This window comes from Moschus berezovskii, chromosome 4 (assembly GCF_049115385.1).
Source record: "Moschus berezovskii isolate FMDL1 chromosome 4, NW_MosBer_1.0, whole genome shotgun sequence".
Lineage (NCBI taxonomy): Eukaryota > Metazoa > Chordata > Mammalia > Artiodactyla > Moschidae > Moschus > Moschus berezovskii.
This window is the reverse complement of record NC_142463.1, coordinates 102,001,677-102,024,387: the sequence shown is the minus strand read 5'-3', so window position 1 is coordinate 102,024,387 and position 22,711 is coordinate 102,001,677. Positions and strand designations below refer to the sequence as shown.

Here is a 22,711-nt window from a genome sequence, read left to right as displayed (position 1 = left end):
GTACAGAGTCTACCTGGGCGTCCAGGTGGAGTTCCATCACAAGAAAATACTCACTGGTTACATCCCGGGCATAAGAAACATCCACGCCCTCAAGTGAGAAGACAGCAGCGCTCCTGTAAGGCCAGAAGGAGTCTGAGAGGCTAGGAAGAACCGAGTAAGTCAGAGCATATTCATCCAGAGAGTCCCGTGGGACACCGTTCTCTCTCAGCTGTGGCAGCTGTCTGCTGAACCTGGTGGGGGAGGGAGGGCAGACGATTAAGACAAGATGATGAGAAACTGTGCAGTCCTATCTGGTTCTGATGGAATGTTTGCGTGGTGAAGCACACCGAGGGTCCGATCCATTAGAGAGAAAACCCTTGTGTGTGAGACACAGCGAGGCTGACAGGGCAGAAGAAAGGAAGAACAGAAGGTGCTCAGTGCTCCGGCCAAATGACAGGCTGATGAACAGACTGAATTCCCTCTGATGGTGCAGTCCCGCCTCACACACAGGGACACAGAACAGTGGCTTTCACACTTCGATTCACATTGCATTGACACTACTGTGACACACATGCCAGCACGCTAACACAAACAGAAAGCAGATACGCATCTCACTCTAAAACCACCCCTGCGATAAAAATTGATGCAAAAAACCACTCTGACTTAGGTCACCTGGGTCAACTGACTTGGGTTTTAAACTTGACAAGTAAATAAGAAATGGGAAACAATAGAAGTACCACAATGAAAGCAGAGAACGCTATGAAAAAGGATAATAGTGGTGGGCAAAACTGACGGAACAGTATATTCAGCACTTCCTGTTTTTCCCTGGATCAGAGGTCTGCAGAGGTCATCACTGTGCAAAGAGCCCACAGAGATTCAGAATTACCTCGGGGCAACCACCTCTGGTCCTTTCAGGTCATTGAGATCATTCCGGTTTTCTGTAAATAAATTAACAGGAGAGATATATCAGACAAATTCCCTTCACAAATGCCCAAACATGTACCTATCTTCACATGTGGTAACAGGCTATTGAGAAAGAAATATTCCAGGAGGCTCTAGAAATAGCCTCATAAGGCGGCACTGTGTTTCCTTCTTGAGCTATTGGACAAATTTCCTTGATATGATATGTCATTCGCAGAGTATCGTGGTCCTGAGTCTGTGCAAATAGCTAAATGCATCCTTTTACTCACAGTTCCTGGGGAAAACTAAGCTACATCCTCAGCCTGCTATAATACTCCGGCTTTTTTGATCTGAAATGCTGTTGACTAATGGGATAAGTGATTACACACTAAGATTAAATTGGAGTGGAATCCACACACCATCAAGTCAAATGAAACTCAAAGCTGAAAACAGTGGCCATTCATCAGGTTGGGAAGTTCCAGGGCCTGCCTTACCTCAGAGAATCATACCAAAAGATGACGGTGTGGCTTATTTCTGGTTTCAGAATACTTCGAACAAGGTAAGTCAAAGGAAGAGAGAGAGAGACTATGGGTTGACAGAAGTGAACCAAAGTAGTGGCGTCTCCAAAGATATAAACAAGACTGCCAAAAGCCTTGGACAGGGGTAGGAACTCAGGGACATTACCCAGAAATGAAAATTCAAGCATTTCATGGGAGATGAGAGGTCCATTCAAAGTTAGGAAGCCTGAAAGGGACCTCCTGTGCCACAACTGCTGAGGGACACGTGAGTCTGGCAGGACCGCCTTGGGTAGAGTGGTTCCCCACAGGGACAACTGTGACTGGGAACTGAGCAAAGTTCGTTCACAGAATGTCTCATTGTAAATGCAGTTAGAGTCTGGTTCAAACCAGGCTTCAGTATGGAAGCACAGGGTCTCTCAAAGGGGGTTAATTCTCCCAGAGTAGACTAACAGATATATTGAAGACTACCTGGGAGACCAGTTGGAATTTCATCCTCTTCAGCATGAGAGCAACCACAGGCTCCGTCCACGGCAGACGCCACATTCTCTTCATCAAATGCAAATTTTCCATCACTGTAAGGCTGGTTGCAGGCAGAACCTTCCTGGAGAGTTGAAGGTACTGAAACACATTCATCTTGGGGTTGCTGGAACACCACCTTCTTTTCATCATCTTGCAAGTTCACGCTGTGTCAGATGGAGAAGGGATGACAGAAGATTAAGAGGATTTCACCCCAAGCCATCTGACTGGTTTTGCTGACAGGCATTGAGAGAGGTCACAGAAAGCAAAAGGGCAGGCCCCTTAAGGAGGGAAGTAACTCCTCCTGATGTGGAGTGGAGGGTGGCTGACATGGGGTGGGAGACAGACAGCAGGTTCTCTGGGCACTGGGCACACAACCAGCAGTTGAAGAAGGAGACGCAATTTTCCCTACATGCTAACGTCATGGTCCCCAGCACACACAGAGGACTGGGACAGTGGTTCAGACTTTTCTGCACACACCGTGTTGACTGGATAGCCTGTGTCCAAGTGAACACAGCTTTTAAGAAGTTAAAGATTTGTTTGACTTTGGACTCTATTTCATTTAATTTTAAAATTTTGATTTGCACAAATATGACTTCAAAATCAGTTTTTCGGAGTTGGAGAAAAAAATGTTGCTGACTAGATATCCTGCTTTCAAGAAGTATTTTTTCAATATTCTGTTGTAATATGAATATTGTTCTATTTTCTTCCCTTGAAATCCAATATTTACCAACATGCTGATGCCAAACCAGTGCAAGACCCATAGGATCTCACCCTACTTTAACCACTCAGGGGAAAACACATGAATATGGGAAAGCCCAGGTTTAGTTATTTCACCTGGGTCAACTCACTGGACATTACTCAACTTGAAGGATTAGAAAATGGAAATGCACAAACTTGTGAAGCATAAATAGACAACACTGTTAAAGAGATAATTGCTGTTGAATGAAAGGATGAAAGAGTTCCATAGAGTACTTTCTCTTTTTCTCTGGATCTGAGGTCTCCTGCTATCACCACTGACATTCACAGGCCACAGATCTTCAAATTACCTGGGAAATGTGAGCTCTTGTCCACGCACTTGCCTGTGATAATTTTCATTGTCTGGTAGGAAATTCAGAGACAGAAGGTCATAATAAGCAAATCAGACCTCGCATATATGTACTCAGTAAATACATGTACAACAAGGACATTAAAATTCTCATTGGAAGAACATAATTGTTCAGCAAGGATATTCTAGGACACTTAAGTCTGATGAGAATGAGACTGGACTGCTTCCAGACCCATCGAGGAAATTTGCTGCTTGATGTGATATCTCTCCCAACATCCTTTGTTCTGAATCTGTATAAGCAGTAAAAATGTATTTTCCACAGAGATGCTAGGAAATGAGCTGTTATGTTCTAGAATTATTTCTATAGTACTGCTTAATCCCATCAGATTACGTGGTTGTTGATGGTTTAGAGGAATTTATACTTGAGACTAGAGTGATGGGTGAATTGTGAAAGGGTTAGCCGCTCAGTAGTGTCTGTCTCCTTGTGACCATATGGACTACAGCCCACCAGGCTCCTCTGTCCATGGAATTCTCCACACAAGAATACTAGAGTGTGTGCCATTCTCTTCTCCAGAGGATCTTCATGATTCAGGGATAGAACCTGGGTCTCCTGCATTGCGGGCAGATTCTTTACCATCTGAGCCACCAGGGAAGCCCAGTGAATTGTATTAACCTTCAAATCAAAAAGAATCTTTGGTGCCACACAGAAACCGTGGCCATTCAAGGCTGGAGGAACTGCCAGAGCCCAGCCTTGCTTCATGGAAACATCCAAGCAAGGCAATGGTTCAAGTATATCTGTCTTGGTGTTCAGATGGCATCTTAGCTAAGACCTGCCAACATCGAGAAAAGGGGGACTGGGGCTGAGAGCAGTCAAACAAAACCTGGAAATCAGCTCTCCTTATAAAGAGGCAAGTCTGTCATCATTTCTGGAGAGGCCAACAACATTTACAAAAATCAGATCATTGCAGCTAACAACACGCTGGCTCCACACTAGTTCTGACAGACACCTCCTGTGGATTTGCAGCTGAGGTGGGTGAGAGTTGTCACAAGTGATTTGGGTCGAATGCCTGACACTGGGGTCAGGGTGACAGAGACAAGCCTGGAGCCAAAAAAAGAATGAAAGCTCCCTGACCCACCTGATGTCTGTGTTCCATAACAGACCCTTGTCCCTGGTTTCAACAAAGATGTGTCTATGCAACCTGTCCTCAGAGATGACCTTCCTTGGTCTACAGAGCATGTGAGGACAAATAATACGGGGGTTACCTGAGAAACTGGTTGGCATTTCATCTTCTTGAGCATAAGAGCAACCACAGGCTCCATCCGGACCAAGGTCTACTTCCAGTTCATTAAATTTAAGTTTGTCATTACTGTAAGGCTGGTGGCTGTCAGAACTTCCTTGGAGAATTGAAGGCATCAAAACACATTCATCCTTGCATTCTTCAGGCACGTCCTTCTTTTCAACCTCCTGCAGCTCCACGCTGTGCCAGATGGGAAAGGAATGACAGAAAATTAAGTGAAGAAGATCTGACTGCAAGCCATTCTGGCTGGTTTTGACAGGAGGCATGGGGCGTGGTCACAGAGGGTAAAAGAGCAGGCCCCTTAAAGAGAGAAGGAACTATCCTCTCTTATATGAAGTGGAGTGTGTCTGTCTGGGGATGGGAGAGGGGGAGAAGCAGGTACCCTACACACCGGCCACAAACCTCTGATGAGGAAGGAGACTCAACCATCCCAGGAGGGTCCTTTCAGGAACAGGAAGTACAAAGGAACTTCCACAACAAGTGCTTCCACTGGGTCCTAAGTCATGCTGAATTGAAGACAAAGTAGGCAAGTGAATAAGGGCTTCCCCAGTGGCTCAGTGGTAAAGAATCTGCCTGCCCATGCAGGACATGCGGCTTCGTCCATGGGCCAGGAAGATCCCTTGGAGAAGGAAATGGCAACCCACTCCAGGATTCTTGATGGGAAAATGCCATGGACAGAGGAGCCTGGTATACTCCAGTCCATGGGGGTCACAAAGATTCAGTGATGATGACTGAGCAACTGAGCATGCGCAGTGAAGTGAATACAGATATTAAAGCTTTATAAACTCTCTGAGATCCTCTACCTTCTCTTTAGTAATTGAAAGGCCTCCAAGGCCTCTTTCACTTACTATTGTCACAGACAACCAATTTTTGGAGGGACAGTTGTCCTGGGGTTTAATTTTTCTAGTTGCTTCTCTACTCATCCCTTTGCTACTTACCTTCCTTCCAAGTATCCAAAACAACTGTGTAGAAATAGATATTTATCTCACTTGGACTTACTTTAGAAGAGAACAGAGGCTCTCTTTGTGTATAGGAAATCCTAAGGGTGTGCATTCACCTTGGGTCATACATACAAGTAGCCAGAGAGACAACAGACAATCAAGTTACAGGGTCATTTCCCTGTGGGTTGAGTGAAGTAAATTAATACCATGTGCAGTTGTGCTTATACTTACATCTGGCATGTCACTCTCTTGAGTTACTTAGTGTTCTTTTGTGACCCTGTCCATATTTTCCCTACACATTACCAGCTCCTGATAGACAGCCTGAAAACCACAATCACAGAAAACTAATCAATCTAATCACATGGACCACAGCCTTGTCTAACTCAATGAAACTATGAACCATGCTGTGTCGGGTCCTGGTGGAGAGTTGTGACAAAATGTGTTCCACTGGAGAAGGGAATGGCAGACCACTTCAGTATTCTTGCCTTGAGAACCCCATGAACAATATGCAAAGGCAAAAAGATAGGACACTGAAAGATGAACTCCCCAGGTGGGTAGGTGCCCAATATGCTCCTGGAGATCAGTGGAGAAATCACTCCAGAAAGTATGAAGAGATGAGCCAAAGCAAAAACAACACCCAGCTGTGGATGTGACTGATGATGGGAAGCAAGGTCCGATGCTGTAAAGAACAATACTGCATAGGAACCTGGAATGTTAGGTCCATGTTTCAGGACACATTGGAAGTGGTCAAACAGGAGATGGCAAGAGTGAACGTCAACATTTTAGGAATCAGAGACCTAAAATGGACTGGAATGGGTGAATTTAATTCAGATGATTATTATATCTACTACTGTGGGCAAGAATCCCTTAGAAGAAATGGAGTAGCCATCATAGTTAACAAAAGAGTCCGAAATGCAGTACTTGGATGCAAGCTCAAAAACGACAGAATGATCTCTGTTCATTTCCAAGGAAAATGATTCAATATCACAGTAATCCAAGTCTATGCCCCGGTCAATAATGTTCAAGAAGCTGAAGTAGAACAGTTCTATGAAGACCTACAAGACCTTCTAGAACTAAAACGCATAAAATATGTCCATTTCATTATAGGGGACTGGAATGCAAAAGTAGGAAGTCAAGAAATATCTGGAGTAACAGGCAAATTTGACCTTGGAGTACAGGGCAAAGGCTAACAGAGTTTTGCCAAGAGAACGCACTGGTCATAGCAACACCTTCTTCCAACAACTCAAGTGAAGACTCTACACATGGACATCACCAGATGGTCGACACCAAAGTCAGATCGATGACACTCTTTGCAGCCAGAATAGGAGAAGTACTATATAGTCAGCAAAAAGAAGACCGGGAGCTGACTGTGGCTCAGATCATGATGCCCTTATTGCCAAATTCAGACTTAAATTGAAGCAAGTAGGGAAAACCACTAGACCATTCAGGTATGACCCAAATCATATCCCTTATGATTATACAGTGGAGGTGAGAAATCGTTTAAGGGACTAGATCTGATAGAGTGCCTGATGAACTATGGATGGAGGTTCGTGACATTGTACAGGAGACAAGGATCAATACTATCCCCAAGAAAAAGAAATGCAAAAGAAGCAAAATGGCTGTCTGAGGAGGTATTACAAATTGCTGTGAAAAGAAGAGAAGCGAAAAGCAAAGGAGAAAAGGAAAGATATACCCATTTGAATGCAGAGTTCCAAAGAATAGTGAGGAGAGATAAGAAAGCCTTCCTCAGCGATCAAAGCAAAGAAATAGAGGAAAACAATAGAATGGGAAAGACTGGAGATCTCTTCAAGAATATGAGAGATACCAAGGGAATATTTCATGCAAAGATGGGCTCGATAACGGACAGAAATGGAATGGACCTAACAGGAGCAGAAGATATTAAGAAGAGGTGGCAACAATACACAGAGGAAGTATACAAAAATGATTTTCACGATCCAGATAACCACGACTGTGTATTCACTCACCTAGAGCCAGACATCCTGGAATGTGAAGTCAACTGGGCCTTAGGAAGCATCACTACAAACAAAACTGGTGGAGGTGATGGGATTCCTGTTGAGCTATTTCAAATCCTAAAAGATAACGCTGTGAAAGTGCTGCACTCAATATGCCAGCAAATTTGGAAAACTCAGCAGTGGCCACAGGACTGGAAAAGGTCATTTTTCATTCCAATCCCAAAGAAAGGCAATGCCAGAGAATGCTCAAACTACTGCACAATTGTGCTCATCTCACACGCTAGTAAAGAAATGCTCAAAATTCTCCTAGCCAGGCTGCAACAATATGTGAACCGTGAACTTCCAGATGTGCAAGCTGGTATTAGAAAAGGCAAAGGAACCAGGGATCAAATTGCCAACATCCGCTGGATCATCAAAAATGCAAGAGAGTTCCAGAAAAACATCTACTTATGCTTTACGGACTATGCCTTTGACTGTGTGCATCACCACAAACTGGAAAATTTTGAAAGAGATGGGAATACCAGACCACATGACCTGCCTCTTGAGAAATCAGTATGCAGGTCAAGAAGCAACAGTTAGAACTGGACATAAAGCAACAGACTATTTCCAAATAGGAAAAGGAGTATGTCAAGGCTGTATATCGTCACCCTGTTTATTTAACTTACATGCAGAGTACATCATGAGAAACGCTGGGCTGGATGAAGCACAAGCTGGAATCAAGATTGCCAAGAGAAATATCAATAACCTCGGATATGCAGATGACACCACCCTTATGGCAGAAAGCAACGAAGAACTGAAGTACCTCTTGATGAACGTGAAAGAGGAGAGTGAAAAGGTTGGCTAAATCTCAACATTCAGAAAACTAAGACCATGGCATCTGGTCCCTTCGTTTCATGGCAAATAGATTGGGAGACAGTGGAACCACTGGCAGACTTCTTTTCGGGAGCTCCAAAATCACTGCAGATGGTGATTGCAGCCATGAAATTAAAAGATGCTTACTCCTTGGAAGAAAAGTTATGACCAACCTAGACAGCATACTTTGCCAACAAAGGTCCATGTTGTCAAGGCTATGGTTTTTCCAGTAGTCATGTATGGATGTGGGAGTTGGACTATAAAGAGATCTGAATGCCAAAGAACTGATACTTTTGAACTGTGGTGTTGGAGAAGACCCTTGAGAGTCCCTTGGACTGCAAGGAGATCCAACCAGTCCATCCCAAAGGGAGTCAGTCCTGAATATTCACTGGAAGGACTGATGTTGAGGCTGAAACTCCAATACTTTGGCTATCTGATGCGAACATCTGACTCATTTGAAAAGACCCTGATGCTGTGAAAGATTGAAGGCTGGAGAAGGGGATGAGATGGTTGGATAGTATCACCGACTCAATGGACATGAGTTTGAGTAAACTGTGGGAGTTGGTGATGGACAGGGAGGCCTGGTGTGCTGCAGTCCATGGGGTCACAAACAGTCGGACATGACTGAGTGACTGAGCTGAATGGATAGTGAATTGTTACCTGGAGGTTAGTGTTTCTTGTGCTTGTTCATCGTCTTCATCTTCATAAATTTCTGCAAACAAAATCAAAAATATCCAGTCAGCCTCTAGTCACTTCTCCCACTGCAAACACAGGGACTCATAAGGTCACAGAGTCATAAATATCTATGTATGAGTTAATACTGTACGGAAGTTTTAATGTATTGTTTTAAACAACTGCCCAAGCATGAATTTCTGATCCAACAGGCGGTCTGTTTCTAAACTGGTAGGTCATCCTCAGGACACCTTCTGCTTGAAATTGCGCAAACATTTGAACTGTCTTTTCTTCCTTATATCTCCTCACATTGTCCACCTTCCACCTCCACTCCTGCAAATGTATCGTCCATCCTGCCCCAAATTCCGCCAAAGACACAGCCTCTATAAACCTTCTCAGGTCTCACAAGATGCCCTCCTTTCTCTAAGCAGAACAACCATGTCCCACATCCCTCCATCTGGGAACATCCTGGCTCTTCAAGGGGAATCTCTGGGAAAGTCTCTCCATGGAAAGTGAGCGCTCCAGTTTAAATCATTTTCCCAGCACCACATCCAACTCTATCAAGTACCTAACCAACACGACAAAGTGAACGGTTTTCTTTTTTCTGCAGTATATTTGTAAATATTCCCAAATTTAATGATTATAGCTACCATCAACAGATTACTCATCCATTTTCCAGATGAGAAAACAGTTACTAACATAAGAAAAATCAATCATTCTCACACAGTTAAACACACAGCACTCAGCCTGGAACCTGGGAACTTCCAAGCTTCATCTAGGGCTCTTTTCACTCTCACAAGCGGCCTCCTGTCACCTCCTCCTTTCTGGGCTTTAATGCTGGCTGGATGTGGCCTCCTGCCCCAGTGGCCATGGTCCATCAGGGAGGAAGCAGACCATTGGGATACAGTGACCTCCACCCTGTGCATTTCTCCTCTGTCCTCTTAGACAATCCTGCTCCTACATAGACCCACATAGGACATGAAACAGGGAAGCTGATAAACATTCCTAGTGGAGGTGTTGATCTTATCTACTGGGGACGTAGGAGAGGATCAGTGCTATCAGGGCCTGTGGCCCCCTCACCTGGACTGAACTTGCAGGCAAGGCGCTCTGCCAGTCGGTATCCCTCAGACAGGCTCTCTCGGAAGCCCTTTCCCTGGTGGTTGTCCAGGTCATTGTGGGTGAGGAGGTCCTTGAGGCGCTGCTTGAGCAGGACAGAGTCATCTTTCCCATCCCGTAGTATCTGCCGTAACTGGGTCAGCTCTCGTGCCTGACTTCGAATTAGGACAACACACGTCCTAGGTGGAAAAGAAGACACAATTGTAAAAGGCAAAGAGTTAGATGAAAGACAGGGATTTCTGTGAGAACATCCCCAAGGAGACCCCGAAACAGAATTCTGGCACATATCTGATGACCGGCTCAGTCACTCAGTCGGGTCCGATTCTTGTGACCCAGTGGACTGCACCAGTCTCCTCTGCCCATCGGGTCATCTTGGCAAGCATACTGGAGTGGCTTGCCATTTCCTACTCCATATCTGATGACTGGCCTTTGTCAAAGAGAAAGAAGGTAAACAAAGGTTTCCTCTGTATCAGAAAGTACTACTGTAAGATTCCGTGACATTCCATTCATCTTGTCTTTCTATGAAGATAACCTAATGTCTTCCCTGGTGGCTCAGCTGGTAAAGAACCTGACTGACAATTCAGAAAACACAAGAGATGCAGGTTTGATCCCTGAGTCGGGAACATTCCCTGGAAAAGGAAATGGCAACTCATTCCAGTATTCTTGCCTGGAAACTTCATGGACAGGGGAGCCTGGTGGGGTACAGTCCATGGGGTCATAAAGAGTCAGACACTATGGAGTTACACGCACGCATCAGTGGCTTCCTAAATCTGCATCATGAAGATGTTTTTTCGGGTCCTCACTCGGCCATGCTCATTTCAGGAAAAAATCCACAGAGTATTTTCTGTATTTCTGATGTGGCAACACAAAGTACTATCCAGTGAATGACACAGCCAGTCATAGAGTTTGGACAAGCATAGCTGGTGTGAATTGGAAAGAACATAAGAATGACAGGGTCAAGAAAGCATTCCAGGATGTAGTCAGTCAGGAGGGGGGTGTGATTAAAGGCAAATAAGGTGCCAACGGCACAACATTGTGAATGGGCCAAGTGCCACTGGTTCACTTGAACGCAGTGAATCTCATGATGTGATTCAAGTCATTTGTTTATTTAAAAGCAAGGTAAATCACTTCCTGAAGAATAACCAGAGTCCATAATTCACCAATTGGTGTTCTCCGCCTCTTTTATAATATTGTGCCCTGTGCCTGCCATGAACATTCCTGCCCTCCTTACCTCAGCCTTTCATCCAGCGTTGGCTTCTCTGCCAGCTTCTTTGCTGGCCTCTGCACCTCAAACATCAGCTTCTCCCCCAGCACGGATTCAACGATGTCCTTACATGCTTCACACTCTGAGGAAAGAGACACACTGCCTCAGGGAGAGCTGACCTTGCCGCTGTGGTCACTGCCTTCAAGGGAACAGGATGGGCCACCTCAGTGGTGGCTGTAACTCCTTCTCCATTCTCTGTGGAGAGATTTCCACATCTGATTCCCCAGCGACTGAACCGAGGGGATCCCCATTTTAGAGCTGAGGAAAGAGAAGCTCCTAGGCACAGAACCTAACTAGACAAGATGAACTGCCATTTCTCAAAGTCAGAATGCACACCCCCTGAGACTGACCCTGAATCCTGGGCCACAAAACCAAGACCTGCAGCCTCTTAGATGAGACACTGAGCAGGGGCCAGGGTGGCGATTCCGGTGTGGTTGGGAAGGCTCCTAGGACTACAGGACTGCTGCTTCTCTCATGCTGGCATTTCAGTAACAAACAAGGGTCTCAAGGCATAAACCTCACCTGGACACACTAGTGTGAAATAGAATACATGAAACCATAAGGACCTGAAAGAGAGATGCCCAAACACTGAGAAAGCCTGTGTCATTAGGAACAGTAGAACTATGAACCAAGTGTACTGACACTGAGCCAGGCACGACCGTCAGGGCTTTGTCAGATTCGCTCAGTATTCACTACAACTCAAACAATAGTTACTATTACAGCAACAGACAGACAGAGGAGGAAACAGAGGCACAGAAAGGTTCCCAACAGGCACGTGAGCCCAGGAGACCTGGCCAGAGTCCATGTCTGTCACACTGTGCTGTGGGGACCTCCACGCCAGGGTGCTGGTGAGACATTTCTTCACCAGCCTCACAGTTTCTTTCTTAGAGTTTTGCTACTATCATAAGGAGCAGTGTAAATAAAACTTAGCTTCTCCTTTCCCCAAAGCTCATCCTTTCACTTTCTTAAATAGTAGGCTTTACTTCTTACTTGTCTCTGTGTCAGTCATTTTGTATTAACTCCCTCATTGCTTCATTGAAAATGACTGTAGGAAAGTGACACAGACACAAGCGGTCAAGATTCCTCTCATCCCCTTGTTATGCATGTACCCTGGTCATGACTTCTTTCCTTACTCCAGGCCCCTCTCACTGAACAGGCAAAAATGATTCCAACTGCCAGGCTGCCTACGCGTGCAAAGGGCTCCTCACACTCTGCCTGGGTTTTTACTGGGGCTGGTTCTCTCTCCCACTTAGCATCATCCTCATGTTGGTCACACATCTTATAGCACAGACTCAGGGTCCCCGGGCTACTGGTCAACCTGTATCACTGAAGTTTCACCAGCTCAAGTGGGGAGAGAGGGGAAAGTGAAGATTGTCTGATTTCACCAGAAACACCTTCATTATTGCCACAGAGTGTCAAATGGCTTTCTTGGACTCAGGAAGGAGAACCTGCTCACTCAGAAAGCACGGCTTCCTTCTCACCAGGGAGTCTCTGTCTTGATGGCATCCCAGAGACCATGGTTTCAATGAGAAGCAGACTCATCCTTAAGCTCCTTTAAATCACATTCCCTGCTTCTCACAGTGTCTAACCATACGTTACCTCGGTGTAACTAGCACAGGGCTTTGCCAACGGAACCTCAGGGAACCTCAAACTGAGGGAGATCATTAGTCCCAGAGGTTTAGCCAAGAGGCATGCAGGATCAGATACAGAACAGAAACGATTCCAGTCAACACAGCTTAGTTTGCACCCGAGAGATACAGGAACTCCTGTGCCTGCACCAGGAATCAGTGTCTGGAATTTTAACTCTAGTCTCACCCTACACATCACTAAAAACTTGGAAAAGTGCCTCCACTCCTTGTGCCTCAGTTTTCCCAGCCTCAGGAAAATGAAGGCAAAAGAGCCACTACTACCTTTCCTGGCTTGTCCTCAGAATGGAATTCAAAACGACAAAGGGAAAAGGAGCCCAATCCTGGAGACTTATAGTTTCTTAGAGGAAAGACAGTGATCATTCATTGCTTGGGTGACTATGACCCCCAAAACGTACTGTTTTTCTGCAGCTGGTTGGCCAGGGAGTAAGCAGTAGCTTCGGATATGAGGAGTTTCTCTTTGACGTCTCTGAAGTCCTGCTTGTACTTTGCCAGCTCCAACAAAACCTCCTGGTCGACTTCCGTGAGGGTACGTTCTGCCCTCAGATCCGATAAAGAGGGAAGACATACTGCCATGGTGACATGTGGTAGAAGGGGTAGAAGCCAGGGGTGGGGAGGAGACACCCAGTATATGGGGGATTAAAGACAAGCAAAATCACGTCGCTTTAATCAGCACTGAGGGATGACAAAAACTGGAATTCCTGACTTGCTATTGGGAACAACTAGAGGATTCTCTACTACAAGAAGAAGTTGAAGATGCTAGAGCTCAGAGCCAAAGGTGCTGTGTGCGGCTCAGACTCAGACAGGAGTGAAGGAGGGGGACCCAGCGTGCTAGGTGACCATCTGGAGTTGCCATAACAGAACTGGTCGGGGGAGGGGTTCATGGAATCCTGGGGGCCCCTGCCTTCTAGGTGCCTAGGCCTTGACAGTTTGTGGCCATCACCGCTGATAGCACCCAAGCCCTCAGCAGCCACTCTTAGGTTGTCTACACACGTCCCGATACCACTGACCTATCTCCTTCCAAAAACTATCTAAGCTGAGATCCCATTGTTCATTTTTCTGTGTATAAAAAGATTCGAGGGAGAAATACTTGGCCAGCAGGTCTTCATTTCTGTCGGGCTGTCATAAAGTCACCTCAGTTCAGTACATTTCGGTCGCTCAGTCATGTCCGACTCTTTGCAACCCCATGGACTGCAGCACACCAGGCCTCCCTGTCCATCACCGACTCCTGGAGTCCACTCAAACTCAAGTCCACTGAGTTGGGGATGCCATCCAACCATTTCATCTTCTGTCATCCCCTTCTTCTCCCACCTTCAATCTTTCCCAGCATCAGGGTCTTTTCCAGTGAGTCAGTTCTTTCCCTCAGGTGACCAAAGTATTGGAGTTTCAGCCTCAGCATCAGTCCTTCCAATGAATATTCAGGATTGATTTACTTTAGGATGGATTGGTTTGATCTCCTTGTAATCCAAGGGACTCTCAAGAGTCTTCTCCAATACCACATTTCCAAAGCACCAATTCTTCGGCACTCGCTTTCTTTATAGTCCAACTCTCACATGCATACATGACCACTGGAAAAACTATATCACCTCATCTCTTTAAACAGATCTTAAGGCTTTTCCACAAGTGAAGGATGTCAAACTTGTAGCCTGTCATGAACTTCTTCTGTGGGTATTCTCCAGTTTAGTCTGTGTCCTAAAAACTGTAGGATAAAAATCAGAGTACAATACTAAGTGATGAAATAATCTTTAAACATATATTCTGTCCCATCTCAGAATTCTTTTGCTGCATCCTGTTGTTATGTCAATTTCTTCTCTTTACTGGGCAACACATTGGCTTCAGAATAAACTTAAATATGACATCCCTACCTTCTAAATTCTTCCTCTGGGTCTGGGTTCTATTTGATTTTTTAAAATGTTACTAAACACTGCACTTCATACTTTCATTTATGTATCTCATTGAGCCTCACAAGAGCTCTTTCCAAGCTGTCAAAGTGACTAAAAGAGTTTCTGTGGATGTCCTTGAAAACATGGTGTGCTTGTGCTCAGTCACTTCATTCTTGTCTGACTCTCTGCGATCCCAGGACTGTAGCCCGTCAGGCTCCTCTGTCTGTGGGGATTCCCCAGGCAAGCATACTGGAGTGGGTTGCTATGCCCTCTTCCAGGGGAGCTTCCTGACCCAGGGATCAAACCCACATCTCCTGTTTCTCCTGCATTGCAGACTGATTCTTAACCATGAGCCACTGAATACATGGGGTGCCTATCTGTTTAGGAAAGATTTGACTGCCTCGTCCTATTGTTCTGTGCTCATTGAGCTCACCCACACATTGAACAGACCAGGGTTCCAGAGCAGTGTTCGTGGCACACAGTTTGATCCATCTCTTGGAGTTTTCCTCATGCCACTGACCTGTGGTTATATTCCAAAAACAGAGCATGGTGAAGTTCAAGGTCGTAGGGCAGGGATCATGATGATTCAAAGGGAACATAAGCATTGTGTTCAGCGACACAGAAGCTGAGTTTGAGGAGAGACAGGCAGGCCCTCGGATAGTCATGGTCTGAACCAACTCCTCACTTCCTCAGCATCTCGTCCTACCCGGGTCTTGTGAGTCAGAGACTTGGGGAACCCGTACAGCATCCGTCTCTTCAGTTGAGCTGTTGCTCTACCTGGATGGAGGGTGAAATGGGGATGACAACAGGCCACTGGGCATTTGTTCATGTTAAGGTAAGAGATGCAAAACTGGAACTACTATTTATGAAAGCTAATCTTCCCGACCCCACGCGGTCCTCCCACTACAGTGATTCATGATACTCGGTGTGTGAGACTCAGCAAAGGCTTTAGGGAAATCGATTTTCCGGTTGCTGTGGGGCCTGACTTTCTGTGGGGGAAAGAAAAACGTGTCAAATGTCTTCATTTTAAATGTGATGAAACCAAAAAGCTCACAAAAGATATCTGACTTGAGGTCAAACAGGGATGATTTTCTCATGCTACAGAAGTATATAACAGGTATAGTTCATTTGACACCGTGCCAGGCATTTCACACATATTATGATACTTTCTTTCTTCATAATCATTCAAGGTAACACCATTGGTGTAGAGGTACATAAAATAATTTATTAGACTAAAGTTAAAATTAAAAAACAAAAAACACTTTATCACGGCAAGTAAGCTATTACTTTGCATTTTGTCGGTAGGAGAAACCTATTGTTTTTATTCTGCCTTGGCCCCATTTCATACTCCTCCTTTCTCTGTGACCTGACTTTATTCCTAGAGCCCTACCTTTTTCCAACTAAACCATTTCTATGCACTGAGCAATAGCAGAAGTGAAGGCTGGGCCCTTCTAAAGTCTTCCTGAGTGCTTATGTGTTTCAGGACACTAGACACCATCTGCAGGCAAGAGCAGCCTGTCTGTTAGAATGTGTGCTGTGCTAAGTTGCTTCAGTTGTGTCCGACTCTTTGTGATCCTCTAGCCCTCCAGCCTCCTCTGTTCATGGAATTTCCCAGGCAAGAATAGTGGAGTGGGTTGCCATTTCTTCCTCCAGGGAATCTTCCTGACCCAGGGATCAAAACCGTGTCTCTTGCGTGTCCTACATTAGCAGGTGGGTTCTTCACCACGAGCGCCCCTGAGAATCCATCTGTTAGAATGGGCAGCTGCTTTCCCAGCCCACTGAAGTTAGCAGGATGTCCCAGGACAGGAAGGGACCACTTCCCTTCTACTCAAGGATCTTTTCTCTCAGAGACTGTGCTCTATTGGGCCGAACTCTCCTGAAATGGAATGTTCTTGCTCACTTTCTGGTTTCTTGTTAGGTTGAGTATTTATAAAATTTTGTAACAAATATCTTTGTTGAAGTTTGCATTTAGAGCAATACGAGTTATTTTTCAGAAAGTGGCAGCTTGGAGAAGATTGGTCCCATCAATGAGCAAACGGGGTGAATTTAGCTTTCACTCAAAACCAGACTGAGTTTAAAATTAGGGCTCTCTCTCTCCTCAAGTGGATAGTCAGGTGCCACAGGCGTGTGTCCCCAGGGAGTTTGTCTCTGCTGTGAACTGGAGAAGAGTTAAATGGGCTCAGATGGGCCTAGTCCTTCAATTTGAGAGTCTTCCAATAGTTCTCTGCTTTAGTCACTGGAGTGGAAACACCCTTCTTCTTCTGCTCTGTCCTACTTCTGTGTTTGGGGTAAAAGGTATACAGCTCAGTGTGTTCTGTCCCCAAGCTGATCATTGTAAGAATTACCTGGGAGAGTTAGTCCCAAACAAGTGCACAGCCCTCCCCTGTAGGAAGTGTGACTCAGCGAGTTGAGGCGGGACCTGGAGTCTCTTTGTTAAAGGTGCTCAGGTGTGCACTTAGCTTTACCCGCTGGTTTCACTGACCTCCCTCATGATTCGAGTGGATGATTATTTCATTTATGGTACTTCTAGTGTTCAAAATTGACTGGTGCCAAAAAGATAACTCTCTGCTGCTTTGCAGATGAGGAAACTGAGCCACACAGAGGGTCTCTAACCGGCCGAGATCCCCTTGCTGTAAGTGCTGGAGCCACATTCGGGTAATGACCCTTCTACTCCAAAACCCCATCCCACATTTTCCAGTTCACTCTTGTCTCAGATTCTTCCAAGTAGCTGTTTCCTTCACCTATACTGCATTTCTACCAAAAACTTCCCAAATGTATTAATAATCTCTCATTTGATACTGTTTTTCACAACAGATATTTTGCAGAAAAGTCTATCATCACCCCGTGATGCATATTGGTGACTTATTAAGAAACTGAATATGGGTGTGGGTAACTTTGTTACTCTTCCCTCTTTCCTTCAGCAGTTTGTGTTCTGTTTACTTACACCAGTATAGTGTCTTAATTGCTGTAGTTTTAACCTGAGTATTGAAGTCTAGTAGAGTAAATCCTCCAGCTTATTTCTCCTTCAGTGTGTCTTGGCTAACTGAGATACTTTGATTTCCACTTACATGTTATAATTAGCCTGAAAAATATACCTCCCCCCAAATGCCAGTTGCAATACTATTCAGAATAACAAGGATTTGAAATTCTAAAAATATTGTCTTCCAATCTATGACTATAACGTATATTCTATTTATGTAGGTCTTCTTTAATTTCTCTCAGCAATAGTTTTCAGGAATCGTCAGTATCTGTATTCTTAAGCATTAAATGACCATGGATGTTTATCTCTATTGTGTTTTATTGAATTTCATTTCCTAACACTGCTGGTATGGAGAAATGTGGTAGATTTTTATATGAATCCTCTTGACTGCACCATTGAAAAATATCCCACTACATGCATTTTGATAGATGCCACAATCAAGATGCAGGGTGTTTCCATCGGTCACAACTTTCCTTGTTTCCCTTTGCAGTCCATCACTCCCTCAACTCTTAGCCCCAAGCAAACATTGCCAGTTTAGATGAATTTGCCTTTTTAACAAATTTATAAAATGTAAGCCATGAAATTAAAAGACGCCTGCTCCTTGGAAGGAAAGTAATGACCAACCTTGATAGTATATTAAAAAGCAGAGACATTACTTTGCCAACCAAGGTCCGTCTAGTCAAGGCAATGGTTTTTCCAGTGGTCATGTATGGATGTGAGAGTTGGACTGTGAAGAAGGCTGATCGCCGAAGAATCGATGCTTTTGAACTGTGGTGCTGGAGAAGACTCTTGAGAGTCCCTTATACTGCAAGGAGATCCAACCAGTCCATTCTAAAGGAGATCAATCCTGGATGTTCATTGGAGGGACTGATGCTAAAGCTGAAACTGCAATACTTTGGCCACCTCATGCGACGAGTTGACTCACTGGAAAAGACTCTGATGCTGGGAAAGGTTGGGGGCGGGAGGAGAAGGGGACGACGGAGAATGAGATGGCTGGATGGCATTACCGACTCTGTGGACATGAGTTTGAGTGAACTCCGGGAGTTGGTGATGGACAGGGAGGCCTGGCGTGCTGTGATTCATGGGGTCGCGGAGAGTCGGACACGACTGAGCGACTGAACTGAACTGAACTGAAAGGTACCCTTCAAGCTGCCCTGAAGGAAGTACCGCAGACTGCTGCTGCTGAGAAAATGAATAAGGAAAACAAAACCCCTATGCAGTAGTGTCAGGATGAAATGGGCATTTTTGCTTTGTCTCCATTTAACTCTTGATGAAGTCAAAATCATGGTATCCTGCCCCAGAGTGAATTAAAGAGAGAACATTATTAATAGAAAGGCAGAGTGGCATCAGAAAGGTCGACAAAGGTAAGTGGAGAACAGAAAGTGTTAAACAGAAGCCTTCAAGGCCAATGACAAGCACCCTTTCTATCTCCTCTTACCTTACTTCTGGAATCCTGTGCAGGAATCATCGTAGGATGTGAGCCCAGTGTGGTCTGGTCGGGGTGAGGATCCTGACCTCCTAGAGCTGAACTTTCTTCAACCACAGGATTCTTCTTTTCAACACTCAGAAGGGAAACAATATGAAAAGTGTGTTTTTTAAGTCTGTCACTGAGTGGAACAATTCATTTTCTTTGCAGAGAAAGAAAAAAGGTTCTGATCTCTATTGTTCAGGAAATAGTGAACAACAGTAGTGTTGTTCAAAGTGAGCATAATACAACACGGTTGTCCTCAAGTGAATTAGCATCCTGGGTTCAAAGAGTTCCCAAAGCAGCCACAGCTTAGGAAGTGTGTTCATTCACCTCTGCACAACCAGTGTCCTGAATGAGATGGTTCTGGGGCTGGTTTAAAAAAGTAAGTATTGGAAATCTCTATTGTACAACAGTCTGCCGCAGAGCTCCAAAGATGCCGAGCGGTAAAGGTGTCTCCTTGTGAGTAGGGCTTTATTGAATAGGCTACTGCCTTGGTCCAAAGTTAACACAACATTCACGGTAAAGATCAGCAAATGAGTCATAAAATTAAGCTGGTAGGACAACATGCTTTTAGTACTTTTTCATGAGATTGGCCGGGGCCATTGCAAGTACCCTGGCATAACCTTGCAGATGCCAAGAGATGGCGTGTAGGTGTGAGCTGGCCCTGCTCACCTTACCTGTAGAGGGTAGTGAATGCTCATTATTTATGCAGAGCCTTTCATTCATGGTGTGCGAGCTCAGGAGCAGGTTCTCTGCTCTTGGAGGAGGAGACAAAAATCTGATTTGTCACCAGAAGGAACAGTGAGTGGTCTCTGCCTGAAAGTCCAGAGACGTGCCATCTTGGCATGGCTCTTATACAGGGCTAGCTATGTAACTGTGGTCAAGCCGCCTAATCTCTGAGGCTCAGGTTACCCAGTGGCCAGAAGAGGAGTTGTAACAGGTTGGTTTCCGAGGCCAGCGTCAGAACTGGATCTCAGGGTTCTCTAACGTGCAGGTTCTGTAAGACCCAAGGAGTATCAACGATACGTTTTCTTTGGTGTCCAGATGAATTAACCATTATAAATTCCTACATTTTCAGAAGAAATCAGTAATGTGAGCCATAGGTCTTAATCTAAAATTTGATGAACAGTCTTATTTTTACAGATGTGGAGAAGAAGGAATACCCTATATTTGTGCTGTCTGATATGGCAACCACCAGCCACATATGTGACCATTTGAATTAATTTAAAAAGATAGACATACCATTGGGGCTGTTATAAGAAAAAAGCTTAATGAAAATTCTTTTAAGCAGTATTCATAGTTTCAGATACAAAATGATGAACAGTGATTCTTTGTATTGCTACTAATTCTGTCAGTGCCAGCCAGAATTTCTTCAAAAGGATTAGACATAACAGGATAGTATTTTTAAAAAGAATATTTTACTTTTAGATGTTTGAAAGAAAATCATTTCCTCGGGCTCAGTAGCCACGTGTGACTAGTGTCTACTGAACTGAACAGCAGAGGCATAAAATTGCAAAAATTTCTGTTGGTCAGCACTTCCCTGGACATATATCTAGACCACGAACTGCAGCTACGTGCCCCTTAGTGTGGGGCATAGATGTTTGTGTCCCAGGGTGACTGTTCATTTTTGGTGAGTGAATGAATGGATTAAATTCCTTTTAGACAAAATGGGGCAAGAACCCCTTCAGGCACAGGATGTTGGTGTTGGACAAGGGTTTGAGGGAGATGGGAGGAGGGGAGGTAAGAAGAAGGGGTTAGGAAATGACTGAACCGTTCTCGGCCCTGGGGCTGGAAGAGACCTCAGCTGCTGTAGGACACAAGACCCTTGCAGGAAGGTTCCTCATCTAGGTACTCACCCCATGCACGACTGATCCCAACAATGGAAACATGTGGGAGGAGCAGGGCTGCCCTGATCCCAAGGAAATCGGGGACCCTCTCCGCACTCAGTGGTGGGAAAACGTTGTCACGCTGGGTCCATGTCACAGTAGGGAAAATTATTACACAGTGGCAGGAAGGAAATAATTCAGGGTTTCTGGAAATAAGTGAGGGGGGCAACCACTTAGTCCGACAGTCTAACACTGTGCAGTTGAAGCCGGCTTACCTTCTGAGGTTTAAACTGGAGCGTTCGTAACAAAGGACCAGTGATGGACTTTTCTCCAGTGTTGGTGCTGCCTTCCCTGCTGGCGAGGGGGCCACCCTGGGGAAAGGAAGAAATCAGAGGCGGATGGCAAAGTGAGTGTAATCTAAGCTGCTGTCTGGAAGGCCCCTGCCAGGGGAGTCACCTTTCTCTTCTGGACCCACTCCTAGGTACAGCTGCAGGGGACGACACGGAGGATGCGAGCACGGAGTTCACCGACAGTATCGAGGAGGAGGCTGCACACAACAGCCACCAGCAAGTAAGTCCGAGCCAGCTCCCGGGGTCCCGGGTGGAGGGCTGAGCCCTCCGGGGACTGGTGGCCTCCTGCAGCCACCGTGCGCCTGGCAGGAGAAACCGTCTTTGTGCATAAACCACTTCCCTGACTTCTTCCTGATCTTGCTAAGCTGCCAGCCACCTTTCCAGCCCCCATTCTCACTCCATTTTCCTTTCTAATCCACCTTTTGGCTCCCTGTATCTCGTGCTCCTGCTCCTGCCCCTTCCTGCCCTCCTTTGCCCCTATGTACCATCTATAGCTATAGCTTCAGAAGAAATTTTACTCACAACAAAACCATGGACACTTACCATCTTGGGCTTTTGCAACTGAAACACATCCCAGAAGACAGTCACCAAAGGGCCACTTGGGGAGGTGGCAGGCCTGGCCACTGCTTCAGGAGAGTGCTCTCTGAGGAACTACAAGAGGACTGGAAGGCCTCCAAAACCAGGCTCATTCTCGGGGAAGCCTCACGATATAAAAGAGAACTTTGTTGGGCTCCTGACTGTCTGCTCCAGTGGTGATGAGTCAGTGACCAGCAGATGACACTTCAAAAGCAAGCCCTGGTCAGACCTCAGAACATGGTACCCAAGGCTGAAACACTGTTCTCATTGACCAGCAGTGAAGGCGTAACCAGCATTTTCTCGAGTTCAAGGGTAGAATGTCCTGGACCTCAGTCACCGAGAGGGATCCCATAGCATCCACTGGAATTCCTCTGTGTCTTCACCGAGCCCAGGGACATTTGGCAATCCCGTGTCCTAAAGGGACCGGGCGTGTAGATGTTTCCAGGAGCCAGTGGATCATTGGTATCTGTCGTTCTGCAGAAGCAGCTGGGCGTTTCCAGGGAGAGCTTCCTTGGAGCAGTTGGGAAAACTATGGGGGAAATGAGTCTGCCTCTTCATCTCCTGCACAAGAAAAAGAGGAGGCATGTCTAAGAATCCAGCAGAAAGACCCACGTGAGCAGCACCCAAACCTCACAGGGCTGGGCACAGTCTTTGACTCTTGAGGACAGAAGCAGTGTCTGAAACACCTCCCATTCTCAACACAGTTTCTCCACCTTCTACCAAGACCCCCTTTGTGGTGCTTAGACACACCTGGCCCTAACTTCTCCCTTGAGTTCCTGCATGAGCTCCACTTCTCTTTTTGCTTGGACAGCTTCTGAGTCCTCCTAACCAATGCTTGTAACTTTATGTGCTCCGTTGCCCCTCTGGGCCTATCCCTCGCCTCGCCTCTCACTCCCTGATTGCAC

General features: G+C 45.5%; 2 protein-coding genes across 4 annotated transcripts in view; one reads left to right on the top strand and one right to left on the bottom strand.

Moving 5' to 3' along the window:
- Positions 1-22,711, bottom strand: part of LOC129540481 (NBPF family member NBPF4-like) — a 95,451-nt gene that overhangs the window by 13,072 nt on the left and 59,668 nt on the right. Inside the window, exons 1-9 of one of the 3 annotated variants that reach the window (XM_088835702.1) lie at positions 13,122-15,442; positions 11,045-11,159; positions 9,778-9,992; positions 8,686-8,737; positions 4,225-4,439; positions 2,963-3,014; positions 1,866-2,080; positions 866-917; positions 55-230 (exon numbers count right to left, since the gene is read on the bottom strand). The exons of the other annotated variants lie outside the window; for them this stretch is intronic. Coding sequence (XP_088691828.1) covers positions 55-230; positions 866-917; positions 1,866-2,080; positions 2,963-3,014; positions 4,225-4,439; positions 8,686-8,737; positions 9,778-9,992; positions 11,045-11,159; positions 13,122-13,299 — 1,270 coding nt within the window. The 5' untranslated portion in view covers positions 13,300-15,442. Of the gene's footprint in view, positions 1-54; positions 231-865; positions 918-1,865; positions 2,081-2,962; positions 3,015-4,224; positions 4,440-8,685; positions 8,738-9,777; positions 9,993-11,044; positions 11,160-13,121; positions 15,443-22,711 lie in introns of those variants that run through there. 3 annotated transcript variants of the gene reach the window in all.
- The window catches only part of LOC148778136 (myomegalin-like), a 36,295-nt gene continuing 33,278 nt past the window's right edge, over positions 19,695-22,711 (top strand). The window contains exons 1-2 of the mRNA XM_088835002.1: positions 19,695-19,701; positions 21,362-21,450. Coding sequence (XP_088691128.1) covers positions 19,695-19,701; positions 21,362-21,450 — 96 coding nt within the window. The remainder of the gene's footprint in view (positions 19,702-21,361; positions 21,451-22,711) is intronic.